Here is a 24,219-nt window from a genome sequence, read left to right as displayed (position 1 = left end):
TGCAGCTTGTACATCTATGCTGGCGACGGAAGTTAAATTGTGATTACAATGGAGCCGGTGTGTAAACAATACAGTGTGAACGTGAGATACATGCTGATGCCAGACAAAAAATTAGCCAACTATTGTACCCGGCCGAATCGCAATGTGTGTCAAACGCACACACATTTCACGCGAGAGCATGTGTTTGTGCCTAGTCTTGTGTGTGACGGTAATCAGTAACGACTTCCGTGCTTCTTCTTTTATTACGCATTCAGTTATCAGACAAAACAGATGAGCTTCCCTGCTGCCCGTCTCCTCTCCTCTTCCTCCCGTTTCCTCCCCTCCAACCTTCTCTTATCTTTAATTACCTGGACAGTAATCGGCCCGAAGCACACAGGCACTTTTGCTTTTCCCTTCCTCTTCTTTCCCTCCTGCCAAAGTCTTTTGAACCTAAATTCCCTCATTCTGAACCTTCTCCAACCATTTCCACCATGTATGCCCTATCCAGATACACTGTATGCTCTCTGTCTCTCTCACCCACCGACATACCTTTCCTCTGTTCATTTATCTCCTGCTCATTCCCTTCATATCAACTTCTTTTTTTTTTTTTTACTCTAACATCAATTGCCCCTCTTTTCCAACTCCTCATGATCTATTTTCAGGTCAGACGTTGTTCATCATCCCTGCCTCCTTCTTTTGTTCCTCCTCTCTTCCCTCTCTCCTCCTCATTTATTCACTCCATACCTAGTCTCAGTTTCCCGCAGCTCAGTTCCCTTACTGTCACAACGTGTCTCGACTCTCGCCCACCCTTAGCTGTCTTTTCCTCATCGCTCCCATTTCTCGGTCTCTATATTTTAGCTCTCTGCTCCTTCTCAGCGCTTGTGTTTGTCAGCGTACTGCGTTTCCCTGTGCCATCTGGTCGACTCACACGTGTCCCACACCCTGCTGAGACATGCCACGCTAAAGTGATAAAGAGAGGAGTCCCAGGGACGTGGCTGGTTTACAAGGCATCTTAAAAGTGCAGCACCAGAAAAGAGAGAGAAAGAGCATGTACGTGTGTGTGAGAGAGTGTGACAGGAAAGGGTTGTGATGGATGGATGGATGGATGGATGTGGATGGTCAGGTGGAGAGGCAGGGGGTGCATACCTCGTGCGATCCTCAGCACTCTCATGATGCGGATAATGGTGGGGTTAATGGGCAGTGTGTTGCCATCAATCTCCTCCAGAGTGATGCCCATGATGGACAGCAGCACGATGGCCAGATCCAGCTGGTTCCACCTACACACACACACACACACACACACACACACACAAACACACGCACACACCAGTCCTTTTAACTTCAAAACCAATAACTTGCGATGAGTTCCCAGAAGCCCACACTTCTATCCAAAATCAGTTCATTTCATTATAGCATACAGGTTTTAGCACCTGACATTCTCAGCGCGCTTCACACATGAAGGGGCACCAAAGTGTTTAAGTAAACGAGAACTATGCCAAGCCATTGGATATCTGGAATGATTTTTTTTCTCCATTTTGGATATTGGGAAAAAAATAAAATTATGACTTGGGACAATAGGATTGTAGATATCTGAAATTGGAGTTCTTCCTAGTAAGAATTATGTTGCAGATATCTACTATCTATTCATTCTGGATAGAAAAACAAATGACATTTTTAATATCTGAAATTACGGAGAAGTGCTGCAGGAGTGGTTTGATAAGTTCTTATGGACATCTTGGAACTTTTTCCCATCCCCGCTGTGAAAACTTGTCACTAGAATGCAATGTAGCCGACAGGAATCCAGCTGCAGTGCTTTGTGAGGGAGCAAACAACAAGCTTTTTGCAACCTTTCGAGGTTACAGGGGTTAGTGTTTGACACACACAGTTAACTTATCACATTAACTTTAAATTTAGAGACAATTTTGTGGATGCATGGGAGTGTGCAGACCATTTCAGTGTTATGAGGCAGATCGAGCACTGGTATCATTTTATTTTAGAGACTGTTCTCCCCCGAAAAACTCTTCCATAGGTCAATTGTTCAAGAAGCAATTCCAATTTATATTAACACTTGTAGCAGGCGTGCCCTCTAGTGGCCACCCGTAAGCAGGAAAAAAGGGGACAACGTATAAGAAGGCAGATTGGAGCGGTGGATGGTTCAAACAAAAGAATTTCACCAAGGAAATGGGTCCCGTTTGAAAATAAAAGTAAACGGTGAGTTTAAAAAAAACAACATTGCAGAACAAAAACCGAACCACGCCACATTCTGCGTCAGATTAGAAATCGAAAATTAAGCAACGTAACGGATGATTTTGACCAAAACCACGATCTTTTTTCTAAATTTAACTAAGTAGTTTTGGCGCCTGAACCTAACCAAGTAAGTTTTGTGCCCAACGACGTGTTATAACCAGGCCGTTACGTTCAGATATGAGGACGGAAAACGCTCCTGTGGGTTGTATTAGACGGTAAGAATAAACAACCTATATCGTTGTATGGTTTAGAGCAGAGATCTTTACCCCTAGGGGGTCCTCGAGTCAATGCAAGGGGGCCAAATTATTGTTAAATGCTCTTTTTTTATATATATTTTTAAATATGTCTGAAAATATACATTAATATGAATGCAACATATTAGCAAAGATAAACCGGCCTATTTGTAGAAAACAACAACAACCTTGACATACAGGTGCCTGCCATGTATGTTTGACATTAAAACATGATATATGAATATGTAAATAGTAGCTTAGTATTGTAAGCTACCATAAAAAGGTAGGCCTCTGTGTAAAGGCTTTAGGCCGCCTTACACGTTATTGTAGGCCCAGTTTAATATGCAACTTAATTTTATACAATATATGTAGTAAGGGGTCCCTGCTCATATCTCTTTCAGGTTAGGGGTCCTTGACCTAAAACATGTTGAAGACCCCTGGTTTAGAGGACTTGTTGCCATTTCAATTCTAACACTCCGATCAGTAGTCGGCAGGCTACTTTCTTTCCCAGGTACTGTAACTTCCCAGGTAAAAAAGTAGTATACTTTAGTGTATTAGAAATATGAATGAAGTACATGAAGTATAAAACAAGTATGCTTCTACTTGTTGTGCTTTATTTAAAGAGTAGTTAATATGTACTTTTTAAAAGTATTCTTCAAAATATATGTAATTAAGTTCAACTTCAGAGTCCAAAAAGTAAGTATACTAATTTACCAGTATCAAATTCAAATATCAAAAAAATCTAATTATTTTTTAAATGTACTTTTTGAAAGTGTACTTTGTTGTTAATGTATTTTAAATTGTATAGAAGTTTATTTTTTTAAGTGTATTAAATTTGACATACTTAGAGTGGCAATTCAGTGTACTTATGGGAAGTATATTTTTTTGGGAATTAATTGTTAGTATACTTTTTTAAACTGTACTATGATCTCACTTCATTAGAAGTATGACTTCTGTACACTTTATACAGTACACTCTAAAATAAGTGTATTTTTAGTGGCATATCAGATTACTTTAATAAAATATGTTAAAATACAAAAATGTATAGTGGTCACTTAGTGTACCTATAGTAAGTACACTTATTTTTAATACAGTTAGTATAATTTTTGAAAGTGTACACTAATTTCACTTCATCAGTAGTGTAATCTTAGTACACTGTAAACAAAGTGCACTAAATATAAGTGTACTTTTATTAGCATATCAAAGTACACTGAAAAAATGGGAAATAGCAGGTCTTTGAATTTACAAAAATGAATTTAGAATATGCTACGCAATTCATTTATATTCCTTTCAAGAACATGGTTCAATCATGTAGACTTCAGGTGTTTTTGAAATTGATTGAATTGAACATTTTAAATGATCGAATTAAGTTTGGTCACTACCGGAAATGGTATATTTGAATCAAATGGCGCCAGGAAGTGTGGGTGGCACTTCCCGGGCACTAACACCAACCGTTTATATACTGTCTATAATAACTGTTTCAACAAGGACATCGCCAAAACAAGAAGAATGTGAAGAAGAATGTCGAGCATGTGTTGACTGCGTGCAGGATTAATTCTACAGCAGCCACGTGTTGTCTCCTTCACAAAAATGTAAGTTAACATCAATAAAAATGATTTTGTTCATGTTCATAATGTTTTGTACTGCATGTAACAGTTACAAAAGTCCGTTCACTTGTTTGTGCATTCTATAAATATATTGGTTTTCTTGTAACTAAGTTAGCTAATACCATCACTAACTAGTAACTACTTAGTTTAGCATTAATAATTGGGTTTCTCCCCCTGACGGTCCTGCTCCACGGTATTTCAATGTAGCTAACGTAATGTTAATGGCAGCCGGTGAAAAGGAGCCAGTCAGCCTCATAAGAATGAGTGTTAAGTGGTCGGGTTTAGTTTGCAACATTTAGATTACATTGATGCTGTTGTAACGTTACTTTATGTAACAAAAAAAAGGTCCGCCGAGTTGTTTGGGCATAACGTTATATGTTGGTTTGCTAATAGCTAAGGTTAGCTAGCTAAGACCACAGGCTTACAAGTTCAATGTAACGTTGGGTAAGAACGAACGTGTGTTGTAGCTAAAGCTGTCGGTTATTTAGTTACAGAGTGTGTGTGTGTGTGTGTGTGTGTGTGTGTGTGTGTGTGTGTGTCGGTTATATGCGTGAGGGTGCTGCTGACATGAAAATGTATCGGGGCAACTAACGTTAGCACAGTGTATGGGAACTTGCTCTAAAAAACAGGCTCTTCCAGTGAAAGGGCCAGAGAGACTGCGCCGTCAACCAAACAGCGTAGTTGTCCCTAAAGGCATTGTTGGTATGGCTGTACTCTTTGGACTATTTTTTTTTTTTTTTAATTAACTGGACAGGATTTGCATGGAGCTGCATGGAAATAACCTTTTGCAAACCAAGCAAAAGTTTTCTCTAGAGAAAACAGACTCCTTCATTAAAGACCAACAGGCATCTTTGGTACTGCTATACCAGATGGAATCTTTTTTTTTTTTTTTTTACACAGGGTTAACATTTTTTGTCATTTGAAAAACTACTTTGAAAACAGAGTGCACAATTTAAAGGGTAACTTCGGGTTTTTCAACTTGGACCCTATGTTCCTCTGTTGTTGTTACTGATGGGAACAAGAGTCTTCGACATTGGTCCAGTATAAAGAGAGTAGGCCTGTCACGATAAGAAGTTTTGCTGGATGATAAATTGTCCCAGAAATTATTGTGATAAACCATAATCTTGTCGTCCTGAGACCATTTTCATCTAATGTAATGATAATGGCATAATAATGCAGGTACACTTTTTCAAAGATCAATAAACTTTGATTTATAAGGAATTTTTAACACTAGAACTGGAAGATATTTTAAATATCCACAATATGTCTTTGATCTCCTTTAGTAGGCTATGTCGTCTTTCACGCTGTTGTACAGTTGTGGAATTGCCGTTTGTGGCACGTATGTTCCCCCAGGCAATTGGTTCTGACCGTCAAATGTTTGCATTATTACTTGAGTGTTTGTGCTATAATAAAAAATTATATCTATCTATATATATGTAGCTATCTGCCACATGGCGAGTAAATATTTTTGCCATAATAGTTCTGTTTTTCAGCCTTCATTTTGGTGAAGGTGCAGCTACTTTCTTCTGCTCCTCTGCAGGTCGGAGCTTAGAGGGTGGGCTGCCACACACACATGCGCGCGCACACAAACAAACACTGGCGCCACTTTCCTGAAACCGCTTGCAAGACATCATCCACAGCGGCGTGTATGTCCGAGCACAACGGATATCGCTCATATTCTTTTTTTTTTTTTCTCTTGACGCTGCCTTAACTGTTCAAGGTTCCTGCTTTTGCCAATATCTGCTTTTGTGTTTTACTTTTGTGTCAATAATAAAGATCCTTTTCTGAAATGCAATTTATAATCTGTTGATGTAATGCAGTTGAACTGAATTGTAATATAATACACTTGTAGTGCAATAGCAGCATTCATGCTTAAGTATAACAAAATGGGGATAAAAGTACAGATGTATACTTCAAACAATTTGTTTCTACCTTACACTATAATAACATTGCACTGAAAGTACGTGTTTACGATGTTTAGGTTGTAATTGAACTTCACTTCAAACACATTATTATTGTCATAGTGGGACACTTTAAAAGCACTAAATATAGTTATGAAGTGCATTTGTAGATCACTTGAACTATCACAGAGGCATACTAAATTAACAGTTTATAGTAATTATAAGTATGATAGCAGTATGCACAAAATATACTTAAACACAACTATAAGTTGCGCTGCAATGCCTTTTTAAGTGTATTTCAATAAGAATGGCAATACAATGCAACTGTAATGTAAGTGTGCTTAATTGCTCATAAATCTTGATTTTCATAACTGTATTTTAGTGCACTTGAAGTTTAAAAAAAGTTGTTCCATTTTACTATACTATTTACACTTGAAGTGTAGTCAAATAGATGTTAAGTTGAAGTTAATACATAATTGAATACACTTAACTATACTTGGATTTGACGAAAATAGTACACAATTTAGAAAATATACTTAGTACACTTTATTAAAGTTTATTTTTGTGCAATCAATGTGCACTGAACAAAATTTTTGGAATAAAATAAGAGAACAAAAAGTCAGTGAAGGTTAGTGGTGGGTGGTCGTGCTAAGCAGGTTTGTCAACGTCCATGAGCAGCGTTCAGAGTCCAATCCGTAGTTTATCGCTCACATCCTCATTTAGATACTCAAAGTGTGTGAATCAACACAAGAAAAATCAAGTTACAAGCCAATGAGATTTTTAAAGTAGTCATGGGGGATCTTGGCTAAATGTTGTGTTTGCGTGTTCCTGTTCCTGTGTGTTTAGATAATATCAAACTGGACCATTGCCAAATGCAAAAAAGGATAATGGTCTACTCTGGCAAAGAGAATGGACATCATGGAGCCCTTGGTGGTTAGCCCTGGTCCAAAAACATGACGCCTCCACTGAGGTTTGTGTGTGTTAGTGTGTGTATGCACGTGCATGCATGCGATGTGTGGTAGTATACATTTGTGCTGTTGTGATTGCGTTTGTTCGTTATTGTGTGGTTTTCAGCGGGAAGCCAGGGATTTCAAAGCTATGAAATCATCTAAGGCAGCGTGTTTTATGGGTGTTTTACGAGGTCGTTTGTATTCATACAGACCTCACTGGGAGCCGTCCACTGGAGCACCTTAGCAAAAGCTCATTTAAGCTCTCCGAATGCTGCCTCAGATTTTCCACATGACTCAGAGGTTAAAAAACGGTACCCATCTATTACAATGTCCACTCAAATGTCAAAAACGCTAAACGCCGATAAATGTTGGTGTCAGAAATGTTTGACAAAGGTCATAATGTTCCTTTGGGAAGAATTTCGGTAAAATACTGACTTGTCCTTGAAGAAGCGTCGGAAGCCGAGGGCCACCAGCTTGAAGACCGACTCCAGAACAAAGATGAGGGTGAAGATGTAGTTACAGATCGTTAATGCCTTGTCCAACTCCTGAGAATGTTAGGGAGAGAAATTTTAAAAGTTTAATAAACTGCACATGTATCCATATAAAAGGCCCCATTCCATGCCAATTTATATTATTATATTGCCATATTTGTTTTTGGGGTTTCTACTAGAACCTGTTTACATGCTTTAATGTTCAAAAACACATTATTTCTCTCTGAATATACCTGTATTCACCCTCTGTCTGAAACGCTCCTTTTAAGCGCCTGTCTCTTTAAGTCCCCCTTCCTGAAAAAGCCCAGTCTGCTCTGATTGGTCAGTGTTTCTGGATCTTTCGCACCTGCGCTTTCAAAGTCTCTGCACCGTCACTGCAGCCGGGAAATGACTGTAACGGCACTGTGGCGACACTTTATACCTATATATAGTATAGTTGTGACGTCACAACTGTACCATGGTCCTGACGGCTCGTTTGAAGACACAGTTTATGAATACGGTCTGTGTGCATTTTTCTGTGGATTGAGCCGTATTTATACAGCACCTTGACCTGCTTTATAATAAAAAAAGACTTGGAAGTCCCAATTTTTGCCATATGGGACGTTTAACAAGTCAGTAAACCTAGCATTAAAATGGTCTGTTATCTTAGCAGAGTAAGCTGTGGGTTTCATTGACACTCATTTAATGAAATGTCCTGAAGCTGCCCTGAAAATTATGATGATGAAATTATCCCACTTTTTTTTTTATTAAAAGAAAAAAGAAATGTACAGTGTGACTCAGTTACATTAAATTGTTTGCTATGGTGAATAATATTTCTGCCGTGTCTATATACATTTAGTCCTGCATTTTCAGACTTCAGGGTCCATATTGTAAACTCAGTCCTTTTCTCCAGAATTAGCCACTGCATGTAAAAACTGACCTTCAGCAGCGAGACGGGGGACAGAACTGGTGGTCAACAGGGATTTCATTAAATCCTTACTGGTGGCAAGTTATCGACTCACAGCTAGTTCCAGTTTGTGATACATCTCTTAATCACTATTTTCTATTCTACCCAACAACCTATTCTACACCACAACCCTCTATACTAACCAAAGACCTTCTGCTTTACCTAGAGACATTCCATTCTACCAAACAACAGTTTATTAACTGTATATGCCTTGACATCTCTTACTTAAATACACTATATTTGAGTGCTGTAGTCGAGTCACCAACTGTCAAGTCCGAGTCAAGTCTCGAGTCCCCAGTGTTCGAGTCCGAATCCAAGTCCGAGGTTATCCTTGCTCCACCCTCCTACGTACTTCCGCTCAATTTTCATTTCCCTTCAGTACTCCTTCTGGGTTTGCGGTATATTCTTGGGTTTTCTCCGGCCAAATAATTGGCGGTCCAATTAGCGAACAGAGGGAGTGGCTAAGAACGATGACGTTGAGGACGTGCGCTAGAAAGATGCAAACATAGCCATTCGGTCCGTTGTGGCAACATCCGAATATCCAGAAGTTAAAGCCCGAGCAAGAACAATCTTTGCTGAGTTGTGTTGGTGGCCATGATGTCGTGGCCCTCCTCCCCACGGGGTTCAGGAAATGATGATTTTCCAGATCACTCCGTTAGTGGTGAAGGAGTTGGCTAAGGCTAACGCTAGCGATGCTAATGCTAAATATAAGCCGATAGTTGTCGGTCTCCCCTCTTGTGGCACATGCGCATGACATACGTCACGACCAAACGTTAGTGATTGGTTATGGCAGATCCAGAGTGGCTCTGGGCAGATCCAACAGTTTTAAACCCGCCTCAAATGAAGTTAACACTTGTCAATGGAGAGTCGTCAGACTCTCTGGACAAATGAAATGTACGAGAGTCTGGTAGGACCAGGCTAAGCCCGACTCACCATTATCTGAGTTTGAGTCAGAGTAGAGTCACGAGTCAGAGTCTAAAGAATTAGCAACTCGAGTCGGGCTCAAGTCTAAATCCTGAACTCGAGGACTTTGTTACTGCCTATAACACATAAAAGAAGTCAGAAACTTCAGAGTCCTATTTCATGAATGCACAAGTCCGATTTCATAAATCCTCAAGTCCAAGTCCAAGTCACCAGGGCGCTAATCCAAGTCGAGTCACAAGTCCAGGACTCGAGTACTCCATCACTGCTCTATTCTACCCAACAACCTTCTGTTCTGAAATAACCTTTTTACTCTACAAAAAGTCCTATTCTTCCCCAGGATAATTCCACTATTTATCTACTTCATATGTCTTTAACACCCTTACTTACATTCCCATCTACCATGCCATAATTCCTTCTTATCTGCCTTATGAAACCTCCACTGTATTCTTCTCAAATCTTCTTTAACTCTTGTGGAATTTCGCTAAATACTATCTCTCCCTCTACCTCCCTCAGCCACCTTTTTTTGGACTTCCACCTCGGGGTTGTGATGAGTTTGGAGCAGGTGGCCAACAATATGTTGAATCGATAGAAATATTTCAAATACGATTGGAAGACAAATCCCAACTGGAACAGCTGCCTGGTGGGCTATAAATCCTAAGAATCCACAGCAGACCTTGGATACATATACATATGATTTGTATTACCCTTTGGATGTACCAGATGGGCGGAATTTGTGGATCCCTAGGGTTACCTTAAATTTATACAGTTTGAAGCATTATTTTAAACCTTTTTAATATGTCTTTCTCTCTTTTATTGACTGTGAGGGATTGTTACATGTACTAATCTCATATTTATTGTTTTGACCTCCCTTTTATAGTTCACAATTGCCTTTCTTAGTCAGGCTTTTACAATTCTTATCCTATTTTTATTTAATTTTTTCTGTTGACTTGATCCTTTTCTCACCCTTGTTTAAATAACGAGCAATGGTGTTCTGAAGCGTTATTTTTTTATGATTATTGGCACAGGTTGAATATATGACACTATCTGAAGTCCTGGGAAGCCATAAACCTGGATTTCCAGGAAGATTAAAACCAAATAGTCCAATGGTATTACATTTTAAAGACCAAATTGCAGATTACTGATATTTTTCAGATATCCAATATTCTGTGCCAATATTCAACATTTGCCAGAATTTAGTATTTATTTTTCCTGAATTTTATTTCTGGCATGGTGGAAATGCCTTAAAAACAATGGATATGATAATTATTATATAAAATAATATATATAATTATTAATTTAATTTATACTGTTAATGGATCCCCAGTGGGGATGTTGTTAGAACACACAGGACTGTAATACACACACATGCTCGGGACCGATACACGCACAAATGAAGACATGTCATTTGTGAGGGGGCTGCGACTGCTGGAGACGCGCCCCGAGCAGTTGGGGGGGGAGTGGGGGGTGGTTCGGCGCCTTGCTCAAGAGCACTTGGGCAGTGCCCAGGAGGTGAACTGCATATGAGTGACAATTATAATTCAAACGCAGGCGTCAACATTTGAAACCAAGAGCCCATCCCCCCCAGATCAGACCTGGGGCTGCTGGTAGTGCTCCATGGACATGGTGATGACGTTGAGCCCGATGATGATGGTGATGCACAGGTCCAGGTAGCGGCTGGTGCACATCTTGTGGATGAGCAGGCGAGTGGGGGAGTAATCCGAGTAGTAGGGCTTACTCTGAGCTTCTGTTGGAAGGGGGGAAGTAGTGGGGGTGGGATGGGGTGCAGGGAGCAGGGGGAATGAGGAGGAGGAGGAGGGGGGGGGTGGCGTTCAAAAGGTGAGATAGGAGGTAATACACCGGGACACTGTACAGTAGACCTGCTGTGTGGAGGACTGGAGCCTCCTTAGCTGCTTTAAAAAAGATGAAGCAAGAAGTGGTTAGGGAAACACGACATACACCGTCCTGTCACTCAAGATGGCTGACTCACATTAAGGATAAGAGGTATATAAAGAGAGATGTGAAGAGATTAAGAAGGGGAAGGCAGAGGAGATAACGGATAGAGAGAAAGACAGAGTCCAGCCGAGCCCTCCTGTGGTCTGCAGTCAGGACTCATCAAATCAAATTTCCTCTCCTCCGATCAACAATTTTGTATTAACTCTCCCCTGAGTGTGTGTGTGTGTGTGTGTGTGTGTGTGTGTGTGTGTGTGTGTGCATGCCAGTGGTGGAAGAAGTATTCAGATCCTTTACTAGTAAAAGTACTAATACCACACTGTAAAAATAGAATAGTATAGTCAGTAAAATGTACTCAATGTGGACAGCAAACAGTTCTGTCAATCACCAAAGTGTTTGATTGGCTAATCATTTCAGCTAAACTTGTAGGCCCTTATATTTTTGGGTAGTTTAATTGATAATAAACACTGTATTTTATAAACTACATGTGTGTTTTGTGTGCACACATCTTAATTTATAAAGTAACTAGTAACTAAAGCTGTCAGATTAATGTAACGGAGTAAAAAGTACAATATTTCCCTCTGAAATGTAGCGGAGCAGAAAAGAAAAGACCCAAGTAAAGTACAAGCACCTCAAATGAGTGAATGTTAATGTAAATGTAATTTGTTACATTCCACCACTGGTGCGTGGGAGACTTTCGTGGAGGAGGCTGCTGTCAGGATATTTTGATCTGGAGATTTGGCCGTCTCTCCCTCTGTCTCTCTGATATCACTCTGCCTCCCCTTTTTTTTGTTCTTGAACTTTTTTCTCCTCTCTGGGAAAGAACGTAACGCGGGAGAGAAAAGTTCTTCCACACTCATCCATCACTTTGCACCTCACCTCTTTCCTCCATCCAGAGAGGATGGACGGATTGATGGATGGGCTTGGAGTTAGGATGGGGAAGAGAGAGGAGAGAGGAAGCTTGCGCACTAATATCCATCACCTTATCACTCCATCAGTGAAGGAGAGGCTCTAGGTCACACAGAGCACCCCCCCCAGGGAATAAGACAGGAGAGCTGAGCAAGCAGTGTCCGTTAACAGAATACCCATCCATCCCTGATGTTAAACTGTATATCTGCATCTTTTGGGATTGAATTTCATCTCTTAAATTAAACCCTATCTGGTGCACAATCAATGGATCCAAAAGGTTCAGGTGTCAGACTCTGGTGTAGTATTTCCCCAACATGTTAGTTTTGTATTAGTGGCACTCACAGTCAAGCCCCAATATCAGTTGGCCTGTAGACGCCTGGTCAATCTTAAATATTTTCATAAAAAGAAAAAAGCCTGCAACCTATAAACAATGGATTCCCCCTCTATGCTAATCAGTCACCATTATGTCGCCTTGACTAGACCTGCTATTGCTGTCCTATTTAACCATTAAAAAAAAATATGATGTGTTCTTGTACACATCCAAAAAACATGTATGAAGGGTGTGGAAGTAGGGGGGGTGGGAAGTAGGGAAGGGGCCAATGCGCCACCTGTACACACTGTACGCCCCTGGCCCGATTTGGCATCGCGGCTGACCCCATCGCAAGATGGTCTCTAGTTAAAAGACCGTTTCTCACAAGCTCCCCAACCTGCATTACCTTGCACGGCAGCTGGATTCTCGCGATATCACACGAAAATCCATCTCGTCAGAGTCCGACCTAATGCTTTTGAGTCTGCCAGCCTACCAGCCTACCGCACCAATCAGCGTCCTGTGAGGAGCTACCGGCAGCTATGTTTAGGTGTTTGGGACAGTTGTTGGTTCAAAACGACAATGGCGGACGCGATAGACAGATGATTCATCCAATCACCTGCCAGGTATTTTTTTTGAAAATGGCTGCCCTTCTCCAACAAGTTTCTAAAGACGGCTTCTCAGATGGTTCTGTGTTTAAAAAAAACATCTGGCATGTCAGGTTCCAACCTGCATTCATGCAATACTAAATCGTTGGAGTAGCCCTTTAAAGGTTTAGTGCGTAATCTTTTAATATTAATAAACGTCCGTTCCATTCAAGCCGTTGCCAGATGAGTTGCTAGAAAGCTAATTAAAACTATCAGCTCCACACAACTCTCTCTGGATTTCTCAGCATGGCTATGTTCAGAAGATTTTGGCATCCGGCGACTATGCCGCGCAGAAACTCGAGTGAAGATAATGACCTCTTTTGAAGAGTTCCATCGTGTTTTTTTAATCCTCCGTGTCCTCCTTGGCAACTAGCAACTGCGTGGAGGAGGGGTGGGGGTGGTACGCGATCGCAGAAGGTATCACGTGGATGCGCCGGCAGTGTTGTTGTTATTACTTCGGAATTCCTCATGGGGGCGACAGAAAACTACGCACTACAGCTTTAAAGAAAGAGAAACTAAGTGAAGCGGAGTAGTAACAGGTGAATATTAAGAATACGGAGCGGTCTGAAATGAATGACTGAATGAGCATTGCAAGTCGGAGAGTTGTTGAGGTTTGGCAGAGGCCTGCACTGCTGCTGAGCTTTGAGTTAGTTATTCCATGTTTGGTTCAGGGTCATCCCTGCTGAAAGCTGATTTTGCTCCCTGCTGCAAAATTATTGATATTGACAACAGGGGAGATGAACCTGAATGCCGGTGGTAGTGTCTGAACCACAGGGCAGCTAGTGTTGGAGTTTGACTGCTCCTGAACTCCTACGGAGATGTGCGTGCCAGAGAGTGAAAAACAATGTGCTTGGTCTGGCTTTTTTAAAGCATAACTCTCGCCAAAATGCATCCTAGGGTATGTTTGTGAATGTACGTGAGGCAAAATTTAGTTTAAAAGCATATTTAGGACCGAATCGCCACTTTTAAGATTCACCGTATTCTCGTTTTTGGGTCAAATGGCCTTTTGAATGGGAGAGCTAGGGGGCACTCTCATGCTAGTCTCAAAATAGCTATTTTCAAAACACTAAGAAGGCTCGACACATCATGGAACTTTGCTTCATGTATCACCAGGGGCTCTACAATCATTGACAACATTCTTTGTGTACACAGATTTACTAAAAAGAAAGTTTTTGAGCAGTTCACCGTAGCTCTAGTTGATTGCGGCCGCGGCCATATTATCAGTCAAAACGAGTCTATTTCCAAATGCGGATGAACGGACTCCATAGGAGGAAATGTCATGAAGTTGTAATTCCAATGAAAAGTATGATAATGACAAAACAAAATATAATCATACGTGCATTTATATGGAACTAAGCTTTAGGAGCTTTCCATCTATACTCTCCTCCCTGTTATGGTGTATTCGGAAATCGACTCGTAAACGAAAACGAGACTACGCTGAATCTTAAAAGTGGCGATTCGGTCCCTAAATATGCTTTTAAACTACGTACGATCACAAAAATATACATTTTGCATTTTGGTGAGAGTTATGCTTTAAATGAATGCACTAAAACCAGGATGACATACTCAGTCGCCTGCTCGCTCTTCTAGCACCTAAGTTCTCTGTAGAAACTCTTCCTCATTTCTTTTTTATAAATGAGGCTATACTTTTTTTTTGACGTTTCACCATGTGGCCCATGAAAGGACAGTGATAAAAGGTTCAAAGCATCTCGGGGTATGTGTTTGAATGGGGACAGTTAGGTGTGTATAGCTCTTGCGGGATAAAACAACTTTCTTCATTCACTGGGAGCTCCTATTTACGAGATCGTCCATCATCCGCTGGATCAGCGAACATTATTTTTACTCCGCTCTACTTACTGTCTGCAGGTGCACGGTGAGCCATACACACAGACAATAGCAGTCCCTTTGTTTCACCTCCTACTCTCTTCTCCCTCATTCATCTAAATATGTTGTTTTATACAACCTTTTCCTCTCCTAGCACGGTATATCTACATCCCCCATGCATTGAAATACAAGGCCAAGATAAAGAACAGAATATAGTATGGGAAAGCTGAGGTGAGTATGCTGGAGCGATTCACTTTCTCTCTTAAACAAAAAAAAAAAGAAGGAATTTGAAGAAGTAAGTAGGCATTGCCCTTATTATTATGGATGGGGCAAAGAGGGCGAGACCGAACAAGACGTAAGGGGAATAAGAGAGAAGAAGTGGAAGCAGAGAGGGACAGAAAGCTCGGCTAAAGCTCAACTGGTCTCTAAATGGGAGGAAAGGGAATGAAGAGGTGAAAGTTTAGGAAGCCAACTTACACTGCTGCCCCAGTTCTCCTGTTCTCACTTTCCCCCGAAAGAGCTGAGCTGCTCGTAATGAGGAATTAGTTATGTTAACGCTGCTACAGTGTTTGAGTCACGCTGGCATCGGACATTTTTATTTCGGAATGACGTTGCAACAGTTTGTAAAGATATTCAGTAGGATGAAGAACTTATTTAGCTCCCACTTTTGCGCCCCGTCTTCTCTCTCTCCACCTTCACTGATGTGGCAGCCTCCTCTCTCTCTCTCTCTCTCTCTCTCTCTCTCAGTTCCAACAGGGAAGGAAGATGGGTGCAGAGGCACACACCGCAAACCCCTCTGTACGGAGGCCTGTCACAGACCTGCTCTCTGCATCTCCATCCTCATATTTGACACCCGTTCTGTGTGCATTTAACAGAACATCCGGGGGGGGGGGGAGAGGGGGGATTTAGATCTCATTATTTTATGCTCATTTCTAGAATCTATAACAAAGGTATTTTTTGTTTGTGGCACAAATAGAATACATTTCGTCTTTCTGAGGCGACGTCACAAAAACAGGCTAGGCTGTCCATGTTGGGTCTCGCCAAAACAGATCTTTGACAATACTTTGCACTCTATTTTCTTGGACACTTTTATGGTCAATGTCCACCGGATATTGCTGCGCCGCGTCACATCGGGTCTCATTGCGTCTCATCGTGGCTGCCGGAGATGATACGTGGCCATTCTAACCGGTGTTGACCAGAGCGTCTCACTACCGGTCTAGACATTACCGGTCTATTTTTGTGGAGGAAGTTTGCATCTCTGAAGCGTGACATCTACTTGTGAATGTATATGAAAGGGTTGCAAAAGGGTTCTCGACTGAAAGAAGTGGCTGATCTTTAATGCAATATCTACATCGCCCATTATCAGCAACCATTCATCCAATGTTCCAAAGGCACGTTCCGTTTACTAATCTGATATCATTTTAAAAGGCTAACAGAAAACTTTGGAGAACCCTTTTGCAATTATGTAAGCACATAATCTGAAAACTGCTGCCCTGGTTAAAAAAAAACAATGCAACTGATCTCAGCTGGTGTTCTGTCTATAATGGAGTGGAATGGAAATTTATAAGTGACCCCAAACTTTTGACCGGTAGTGTAGCTATGAAAAGTAATGCACTGCAAGTATGTATTTCACGTATTTATTACTGTATGCACCGTATTGACTGCTGCTCTATAAGAGCGCAAAGATCCGCGTAGGAGGATGTCGGGGTGGATGGGAAGAGGTTAAGGGGAAAACACGAGACTTTCACCTAGCAAACAGGTGTTTGTGTCCCGGGACTACTACGGCTGCTGTTTTAATCCAAATCACAATTTTGATTCTAGTCTTTACTAGTCGTTTTGGTACCTAAACTTAACTGTCGTCACCTTTTGATGGCCGCTGAAACTACCGTAACCTCGCGCTGCTCTGTACCCGGCTCACAGTAACTTATTTAAAAAAGAATTTGGGCTTAATTTAACTATAAAGACCACTGAGCTTAACTGTCGTGTGGACGGTCGTCACGTGACCGGCCGGTGTTCGCCCTAATTTCGTAGGATATCATACGAAACCCTTTCATGAGAACGCTTTGACTGGAACACAACGCAGCCGGATCCTGTGGACATTCGGTGTTATACGTTTACTGAGGAATCCACTGACTGCAAAGAGATCTAAAACCCCCGTTGAAAATTGGTCCGACAGACAACTTTGTAAAGACGTAAAGAATTCCCTGTCAAAAAACAACCCCAAGAGCCTTATTCCTCTTTTTTGCCTTCAAGTGTACTCACCTTCCCTTCCGTGGACACCTACTAACTCTCCACTCACCTTTAGGGGGTGAGGATGGTTCGGGCTGGAGGTTGGGCCTGGGAGTTGCTTTTGGACGCGGCCGCGCTCAAAAACATAATCCATACATTTCCGAGGCGGTCTTTGTTGGGAAATACAGACACAGTAAGGGTCCTTGGTTTTTCGGACCGATGAGTAGGAAAGGGCACAGCACTATGGGCGTGCTGCGCCCGTGAGGCTGAGCGCGGGTTGGATTGAATTGGATGTGTCGAGAAATGGGGTCTGGAACACTGTGGAACCTACAAGCTGTCCAGAATGCGGTGATCAAGTGTGGGTGCGTGCGGTTGGTCGTGAAGTGGAAAGGATGTTGTGCCAGCTGCTCCCGATGTAAAAGGATGCCTGGCCATGAATCTCTAAAACAACACGAGACACTGCTACGACTTTGATTCACTGGCGCAATGGTTTCCGCCTCGCCGTATGTCCTCTGAATGTCTTCGAATGCTCTATGTGGTTTGGTAGTTCCGTCAGAGATTGACGGACAATTGGAATGTTGGGCGTGGATCGTTTATGGCTGGAGGGAATGGATGACACAGAGGGACTTAAAAGTTTGGACATCAGATGATGAAAAAGAATGGCTGTGTAGGAAAGAGCAGGACACGGGCTGTAAAAGCAGCAGCAACGTGCTTGTAAAGGTAAACGATCTGGGATGGAAATGAGTCCAATGTCGGTGAGAAACACCGATGTTTTCACGTGTCTGAGGCGGCATATTTGGTTGGATGCGGCGCCGGCGGCTGCTGCTTTTATGCCCCTGTCCTTGGTGCTGAATGGCTCAGTAGTAAACCTTGAGACTCGGTGTCTGCCGGGACGAAATGTGTCAATGTCAAGGACTGGGTGTCCAAATTAGAAATCCAGCAAACAGCGAGTCTAAAAACAAACCAAACAATTGTCGACACAAACAGTTACTGTAAAACAATCAACAACAACAAAAAAATAAAGAAGATTAAACTGGAATTCCCGAATGCTCTGCTGCCGTGCTTAAAGATCAGACAGACACACAGAGAACACAGACACAACCGATAAAGAAGAGAAAAATGAATTCAACCGGGGGGGGGAGGAACAGAGAGGAGCAGCAGCGCAAATTGAGGAGTCCAGAAGAAAATAAGAAAACATGACATCATTCAAAATGACAGGGCATGATAACACACACACACACTCGTCCGCACTCTTTAACACACATTGTGCTGGTTCACGTGGTAGACTGACACACCTCTTTCTGAGTCATACTTGAGCAGGATGGACCAATTGGAATGGGGGACTGAATGGTGAAGGCAAGCGATTGGACGGCGTGAGTGGAGGGCGGAGCAACAAGGATAACAGTGATGACAAGGTACAGACCGATGGGAAGCTTTTTTACCGGTATAATGACAACGTGTGCGTTTTCTTTAACCCTTCCTCTTTCCCTTTGTCGAAGCTGCGTTCACATCCAGAGCGCAACAAGATCAACAAAGACCCTGTCAACTACACACAAACCGGCAAGAAAAAAAATTCTCGAAAGATGGGCGATTTTAATGCCTTAGTCTTCCTCGGTTAAGAGGCTTTTTTTAACTCCTCAGTGTCCGGAATTTGGATTCAGACCTGTTCTGCCTCTTCGTGCAAGATTGTCAGTTTAAACAATATACAACTCATTCAAGGCTTTAAGCCACACATACAGTAAAGTAGCTAAAATGCATCTTTTTTTTCACTCTGTCAAATATAATCCTTCCATTAGAGCTCTAAACCTGGGAACGAAAACCCCACACATGATGACTACTGATTGTTTAGCCCTGACAGTCAGAAATGGGCTTTTTGTTGAATTAAATACAGAGGACCACACACTGGATATTATTTAGACTATGAGTGTAAGAACGACACCAGCGTAACGGACGTCCATCCAAAAAACAGATTCATCTTTTTGTGTCTCATGTAGGTTGAAAATTGCTTGGAGGAGAAAAAAAAGGCAAAGAGAGAGAAATGTGATAGTGGAAGAGAAGGGAAGGAAACTCTACAAGAGTCACAGTGGTGAGCTGCAGATTTGCACGGAATTCTGCTGAACTGGATTCATAATTCTCGTTCGCGCGACACCGCTACCACTACTTTTATCGGTAGCTTGCTGGTTTGGGCCAATTTTTGCGATGCGAGTGGCGCAGCATCACCGCGGAAGAGAGGCAAAAATCGGTGATTATTAATCGCCGTTGATTGAGTAACTGTGACTACTGCGGAGTCATCTGTCCATTGGAAAAAAAAACCCTGACTTCTGACTTTTGTCTTTAGTGGGAAAGGTTACAATCGGCATTCACTGCCGGGACAAATGGCTTGATGGTGTTTTAAGCCCCCAACGTCGCCTTCCAGGCAGCGCTGCCTGGTAGGCACTAGGATTTAGGCAATGGTTAGGGTTAAGGTTAGGGTTAGGTGCCTTGAAGTAAACGGTCGCAGCGCTGCCTTGAAGTCGACGTTGGGGGCTTAAAACACCATCAAGCCATTTGTCCCGGCAGTGAATGCCGATTGTAACCTTTCCCACTAAAGACAAAAGTCAGAAGTCAGGGTTTTTTTTCCAATGGGAAAGTCCTGTATAGTCTTGTTATACTATGATATGCTAATTTTTGACAATCAAATTAGCACATTGCTAGATTTTATAACATTTTCAACAGCAACTCGCCCGGACCGGAACAGACAAGAGTGTGTTCGAAACCATTCCCTCACTCAGTCACTCACTCACTATTTCCTATATAGTGGTTATTAAATAGTGAACTATACTGGGAACGGCGAAATGAGATTTTGGACACTCACTGAAAACGGTTATTTGTGCAATGTGCCCAGCTTCATGTATACAACCCAAACAAAAATACTTCAACTACGTGCCTGAAACAAACCAAGCGCTCAGGAGACTAGTAAAAGGTTGCATATACAGTATGTGACATGGTTGCAATAATCTGTTAGAGTTTTTCCTGTTGTATTGTGTTAATTTATTCCCCGTTTCCTCGTTGTTTACTGTCTCTGGTGTTCTCTGTTGTATTTTGCCCTGTTTTTTTGCTTCAGTTTCCTGTTCGATTTTTGTAGTCTTCCATGTCATGTCTTACTTCCTGCCTTGTGTTTTCCCGCCTTTCTGATTGTCTGCCCCGCCCAGATGTGTTTCACCTGTTACTGAGCCCTCGTGTCACCTGACCCTTGTTTCACCCTTGTTACCTTGTGTATTTTGTCTCTGTGCTGTCTTTTGTCTCGTCGGCTCATTGTCTTCCCTTCCTGTTTTTCCCTGCGTCGCTCTTTCCGGGTTGGTTTTCCCCTGTCGTGTCTTCTGGTTTAGCTTCGTTTGGGCCTGCCTTCCTCAGGACACCTTATGTTCTAAGTCTTTTGTTTAATAAAATACCTCTACACCGCATTTTTGGGTCCAAGCCTTGCATTCCTCACAGTATGTTGCGTGTTACATTTCCAGCGTTTAGAAACGAAAGCCAGCTCCATTTTTCCTTTTCAGTTTTCGTGGTTGCTTCTGCTTCTTCTTCTCCACTTCTTTCACTATGGGAGTGAAATGTAGGGTACATGCGTATGTACACTGCAAATTAGCAGTGCACTGTGGGTATTTCATAGTGGACTACATAGTGAATGAAAACAACCGCGGATAACTCGAACACCACTACAAACTGTTTGTGATAGGGAACGGTTTGGAACCCAGCTGAGGTTTAACTTGGTCTGATCAGTGGTGATGAAATGAATACTATACTCTGTCCAACAATCGGTGGCGCGTGTGTCACGTCTAGCCTGATTTAATAACACGCACAGCTTATCTGCTACTTCAGCATTTGTACTGAAGTCTCATCCTTGGATATACCACACATGTTCAGACAGGCTTCAGGCTTGTGGTTTAGGACCCCTGCATAGAGAACTCCCATGCTTGGTAGAAATAAAGGAAAACTCAAAGCCCACCTCATGCGTCTTTCATCACTACACTGAGTGCAGCAGGGCAGCGCCACAGTATGAGACTTGTCGGCTCTGTGCCGTTCGCCCCTCCACATTTCCGCGGATGAAATATTCATAGAGAAAGTTTCCAACATGAAACATTCATAGCAAGTGTTGTTGGGGGCCAGCTTTTCAATCAAACTGACTTTATACTGTACGTTCTTTTACAGCAATCATTAATGTTACAACACTGCCGTCTGTGGAAATTAATGAGCTTTATTAGTCATTTATTGCTTTCGATTTTCCCCTTTTCAGGCATATCAACACCTTCCATCAGTTTCTCTTGTCAGCCAATCAGTAATCAGTAACATATGCCTCCAGATTTATGGGTAAACTGATATATTTAATGTCTCTGGGAGGCAAATTAGCTTCATTAGTTGATTGCGTTTGATATTACTATTATAATTTAGGATAGTGATGAATTGGTGGGAGGTTACGTAACATCAGGAAACCTTGGCACACACCCGGTGGCGTACCCCCAAGCAGTTGCAGTAATAGGGCTTCCAGTCGCTGCCGAACCCCCCCAAAAGTTATGAAAGATTCATCCAATTAAACGCTTCACGTAGCACTGCTACCTATACCTTGTGGCATCAAGCGTTTACACTCTGGAACTGCATCTTTTGTGACTTTTTGCCAAGGTACGTCACCGTCTCTCAATCCTCTGTTCTCCTCTCCTCCGAGGCTTTTCCCTCCTCTCCCTAAAGGACTGGTGTTATTAATCACATCTCCACAACATAGGAACAGACGAAAGTAAGGGGGGCAATGGGAAACTTCCGTTAGATTCATCTCTGTTAGCTTTGACCCAGATACAGCTAGGGATTGGCACCGGCTGGCTTGTGTGTCTCCTTGTGTACGTGTGTGTGTGTGTGTGACAAAGCTAATAGATGAAGTACAGCTACTCATGGAATGTCAAGCTGCTTTGCATATACCCACACTCATGTTTTGGGATGTCTATGTGTGTGTGGTTGGTGCTCAGGTTAAACAATGTGTAAGGAGATGATCCTATTATCCTTGTTGTTGTTGTTGTTGTTGACTGCAGGCCGCGTAGCGACAACAGAGATTAACAGCGCAACACATGAACACGCATTTGTTACTGCACCTCAAGGTGACGAGGATTTATGAATCCACACGGAGAATACAACAGTGACATTGTCCACATCAGCTGCTGACTCCGTTACTGTTACCTGCACAGTTGCAAGCTCACTTTCTGTGAATGGGAAACCATTATAGAAGTTTAAAAGCCCTATTCTGTTTTCTTACTGACTCTAAAACTGACCTACCTGAGATATAGAGAGTTGCATTATGGGGCGGCTTAGCATTATGAGTTACGTATATTTTGGTGGACTTAAAAAGGTTCAAAAGGTTGGAAAACTTCAAAGTCAACGTGACCTGCATTTGGGATTATTAAAGTTATAAAAATATAATTTTTCAATCCTTAATATGAGATTGGAGTATTCTTATTAAGTTTAATACATAGACATAAAGACGGATGACCCGTCTCCATTTCCTCCCACTGTACACAAGTGGAGCCAAAATATCCCACGGGCGCTGCCATCTTTTAGTTTTGGAGCCAGAGTCTGCATAGTTAACCTTCCACGTTCTTTGTGTTGGCATTTTAACCTCCGGTGGATTTCTGAGGACTGTGGTTACCTGCTGCTCAGATCTCTGCAGGGTAAATCCAGACAGCTAGCTAGACTTATCTGTCCAATCTGAGTTCTCTGTTGCACGACTAAAACTACTTTTAAACGTACACATGTTCCACCGAAACAAGTTCCTTCCCGAGGCGATTTTGCAGAGGCACCGTGGCGCCGTCCGGCGCTTAGCACCGCCCAAGACGATTGTGATTGGTTTAAAGAAATGCCAATAGACCACAACATGTTCTGGCAAAGCGAGACTAGTGTTGCGTTTATGGACATTTCGGTTGCCTGTTTGTATATTTCTGTTGCTGTTTGCTGTTTTGTATATTTCTTCTGTATTTTTCTGTTCCCTGCCTTGTAGATTTATCCTGTTTTGTGTATCCTGTGGACTATGTTTTTTGTTGCGTATATTTCTGTTACCTGTTTGAATTGTGTATTTCCATTTCCTGTTTTATTTTGATAGGCCTGGTTTTCTGTATTTCTCTTCCCGCCTTTGTTGATTACCCTGTCTCTCCTAATGTGTTTCACCTGTTGTGTCACCTGCCCCTCGTTACCTCATTACCCAGTGTATTTAGCCCTTGTGTTTCCCTTGTTTCTTGTCAGATAGTTTTGCATCCTTGCTCCTGCTAGTCTTAGTCAGTTTGTATGTGTCTGTGTCAGCTCCTGTTAGTTTCAGTGTTTCCTGTTTTTTTTTTGTACTTCCTTGTTTTTTTTTCTTTTTCTGAAATTTGTATTTTTGCCTGTTGAAGCCTCAGGTCTGTCTTGGTTTGTTTTTGTTCAATAAATCCCTGAGCTCCAACCTTCTGCCTGCCTGCCCTCTCCTTGCATTTGGGTCCTATTCTTCCCTACATCATCACAACTACTATGTTAATAGATTGCTTTCACAGTTTAACCACTTTCCAGAAAGTATAGTAGTGGTAGGAAGGAATATATCACTTCCTTATTTTGTCACACTATTTATTGTATAGTGTAGTATATGGTGAGTTTTAGTTTTTTTAAACTGAGTTAAAGATATTCTGTGGAGTTTTGATTATTTGTCTTGCGAGCAATGTTTTTAAGACTGGGTTCCCATTTTGTGATTGTTTCATGCACGAAGATGCACTCGCATGACTCCTAAATGAAAGGTAGCAATGTGCCAGCAAAGGCCAGAAAGAAAAAGACAAACAATGTAGGTCTGAAATTCTTCCAAAAATGTGTCTCATGAAAAATGGGTTTTATGAAGAAAAAATGCATTTGGCAAGTTTATTTGGTCCCACAAATATACACAATGCGTTTTTAGTTAACTTTGTTTATTAAAAAAAAAAAAACACAAGGCACATTTAAGGTTGTGCTTCCATTGCGGTCACTGGCTGTGTGCAGTTAGCTCGGTAACATACAGAAACCATGAGTGGAAAAGCAGCAGGGAGGAGCTGCTGTTGGA

At 41.8% G+C, this 24,219-nt stretch overlaps 1 protein-coding gene across 1 annotated transcript in view; it reads right to left on the bottom strand.

Moving 5' to 3' along the window:
- Positions 1-24,219, bottom strand: part of cacna1g (calcium channel, voltage-dependent, T type, alpha 1G subunit) — a 370,250-nt gene that overhangs the window by 30,631 nt on the left and 315,400 nt on the right. The window contains exons 27-29 of the mRNA XM_028567497.1: positions 10,871-11,022; positions 7,353-7,462; positions 1,126-1,256 (exon numbers count right to left, since the gene is read on the bottom strand). Coding sequence (XP_028423298.1) covers positions 1,126-1,256; positions 7,353-7,462; positions 10,871-11,022 — 393 coding nt within the window. The remainder of the gene's footprint in view (positions 1-1,125; positions 1,257-7,352; positions 7,463-10,870; positions 11,023-24,219) is intronic.

This window comes from Perca flavescens, chromosome 21 (genome assembly GCF_004354835.1).
Source record: "Perca flavescens isolate YP-PL-M2 chromosome 21, PFLA_1.0, whole genome shotgun sequence".
NCBI classification, from domain to species: Eukaryota; Metazoa; Chordata; class Actinopteri; order Perciformes; family Percidae; genus Perca; species Perca flavescens.
This window is presented reverse-complemented; position numbering and strand designations above follow the sequence as displayed.